General features: G+C 46.0%; 1 protein-coding gene across 1 annotated transcript; it reads left to right on the forward strand.

Annotated features, from left to right (window-relative positions):
- Nucleotides 1–416: 416 nt before the first annotated feature.
- Nucleotides 417–1,770, forward strand: eva1ab (eva-1 homolog A, regulator of programmed cell death b; the record flags this gene model as incomplete). Its single annotated transcript, XM_079284378.1, has 3 exons — nucleotides 417–519; nucleotides 774–1,130; nucleotides 1,637–1,770. The coding sequence occupies 3 exons, from the start codon at nucleotides 417–419 to the stop codon at nucleotides 1,747–1,749; spliced, it is 573 nt and encodes a 190-aa protein (XP_079140504.1). The 3' UTR covers nucleotides 1,750–1,770.
- Nucleotides 1,771–2,025: the final 255 nt, after the last annotated feature.

Genomic DNA, 2,025 nt, shown 5'->3' on the forward strand with positions numbered 1-2,025 from the left:
ACAGCTCAGGCATGTTTATAACGAGGGGGAAAGTGAGAAACGATGTATAGATTAAGGTATAAGGTGTCCAAGTTTCCAAAATGCTATAATTATACTATAATTACCTCATCTTCTGTCGGCAGAGGACGGGTTTCAGTTGTGGATAGATGGACTGAAGTTGTAATTCTGAGTGTGTCTGGGGGAGTTCTCGTCTGGGTGTTGTATGCGTGTATCTATTATTGATTCAACTTAAGGAGGGGGATGATTTGTAGACAAAATCCGTCCCTCGCTCTCTCTTTCTTCTTGTTTCTAACCCTCTGTCATTTCTTACTTCTGTCCTCTCTCCTCCACCCATCAAATGATCCAGGGGAGTGTCCAAGCAAGAACTCCACTGACCTCTGCAGGAGATTACAATAAGCTCAACTGGCTGTCAAATCATGAGCGCTCCCACGTCAGGAATCCCAAATACGGAGGTGAATGTGGTCTCCCAGGAGATGGCATTGCTTAGCAACATTCTGGCAGCTTACACCTTCATTGCAGGTAGGTCCAATCAGCCACATTGCCATGACTGTGTGTGATCCCACTGTAGTCACCATGAGAGCTAAGGAACAAACTAACAAAAGCAACCGCGAGGCAGATAGAACACAGGTGAGCAAGCTCAGGTGGGGAGATCAGGAGGTGATGATTGCTCAACAGGGGAGACTAGAGGGCAGGTGAGAGATGACAGTCTGAAACAACATGGATATAAGAGCAGAGAAAAGTTTTGATGGTTTTTCTTCTTCTTTTTCTCTTAGACCAACCTGAGAGGACAGCCTTGGTGTTTCTGGGCGGTGTCTGCGTTGGCCTTCTTGTCACACTCTGCGCCATCGTCTTCCAGATACACTGTCGGACAGACTGTCTCTATGGCAACAGTAAGCACCCTCACCACCGCCACAGGAACAGGCATCCTCAGCGTCGCCATCACAGCTGTCCCCTCCATCAGCCCATTGACAGCAATCCAGACAACACTGCTGTTGTTGCCTCTGGAGGGACCGGGCCTGCCTGGGACAGCGAATCAGAGGACTGGGATGACACGTCTGACCTGTCGTCACGGAGACGCAGACGCTTTGAGAGAGCCCTGCTGCACGCCACCATGTTCACATCGGCTGAGGGTACTTCTCACACAGACACACACACATATATGGTACGACTATATGATGAGACTAGTAGTATCAAGACCATGATTCCAAATGGTGGGCCCAGTTAATCTATTCTAGATTAACTGGTTTATACAGGAATTTAAAAGATTAATTTGACTCATTGGGAAAGGAAGCTTTAAAGAATGAGTTTTCATTTCAGTGTTTGAAATGTTGCTTTATAATGTGTCAATGTACGTTTATACTCACCCACAGACTGTGTATCTCACTGCTGTCTCGCAAGCTCATGTCTTAAAATAGAAAGTCTTCTCAACAGTAATGTGAAATTTGATGGTTATGTGAATGGATAGTGTATGGACGTGCTTTAATCCGTGTGTGTGTGTGTGTGTGTGTGTGTGTGTGTGTGTGTGTGTGTGTGTGTGTGTGTGTGTGTGTGTGTGTGTGTGTGTGTGTGTGTGTGTGTGTGTGTGTGTGTGTGTGTGTGTGTGTGTGTGTGTGTGTGTGTGTATGTGTGTCGTCAGAGCTGGACCGGACCCAGAGGCTGGAAGAGCGCGAACGGATTCTCCGAGAGATCTGGATGAACGGACAACCAGACATCAGTACAGTCACTCAAAGCCTCAACAGATATTACTGACAGATAATCAAACAGGCAGATAGTCAGAGGGACACGAATACAGACAGGTGAGCAGATGGATAAAAGGTGAAAAGTAAACAAATGAAAAAAACAAAACAAAGGATGCAATGAACATAAATCATCATATCGGAAGTGCTGTCTGCACTTCACCAAAGAGACTCTTACAGATCAAACTATTAGTGACGGCACTGCCAGGAGCAGTCCCCTCCATTATGTAAACAACAAGTAAATCATATGAGTTTTGATGGCTCAGTCCTCCGATACAGGATGACACTG

This window comes from Melanostigma gelatinosum (genome assembly GCF_949748355.1).
Source record: "Melanostigma gelatinosum genome assembly, chromosome: 2".
Classification (NCBI taxonomy): domain Eukaryota; kingdom Metazoa; phylum Chordata; class Actinopteri; order Perciformes; family Zoarcidae; genus Melanostigma; species Melanostigma gelatinosum.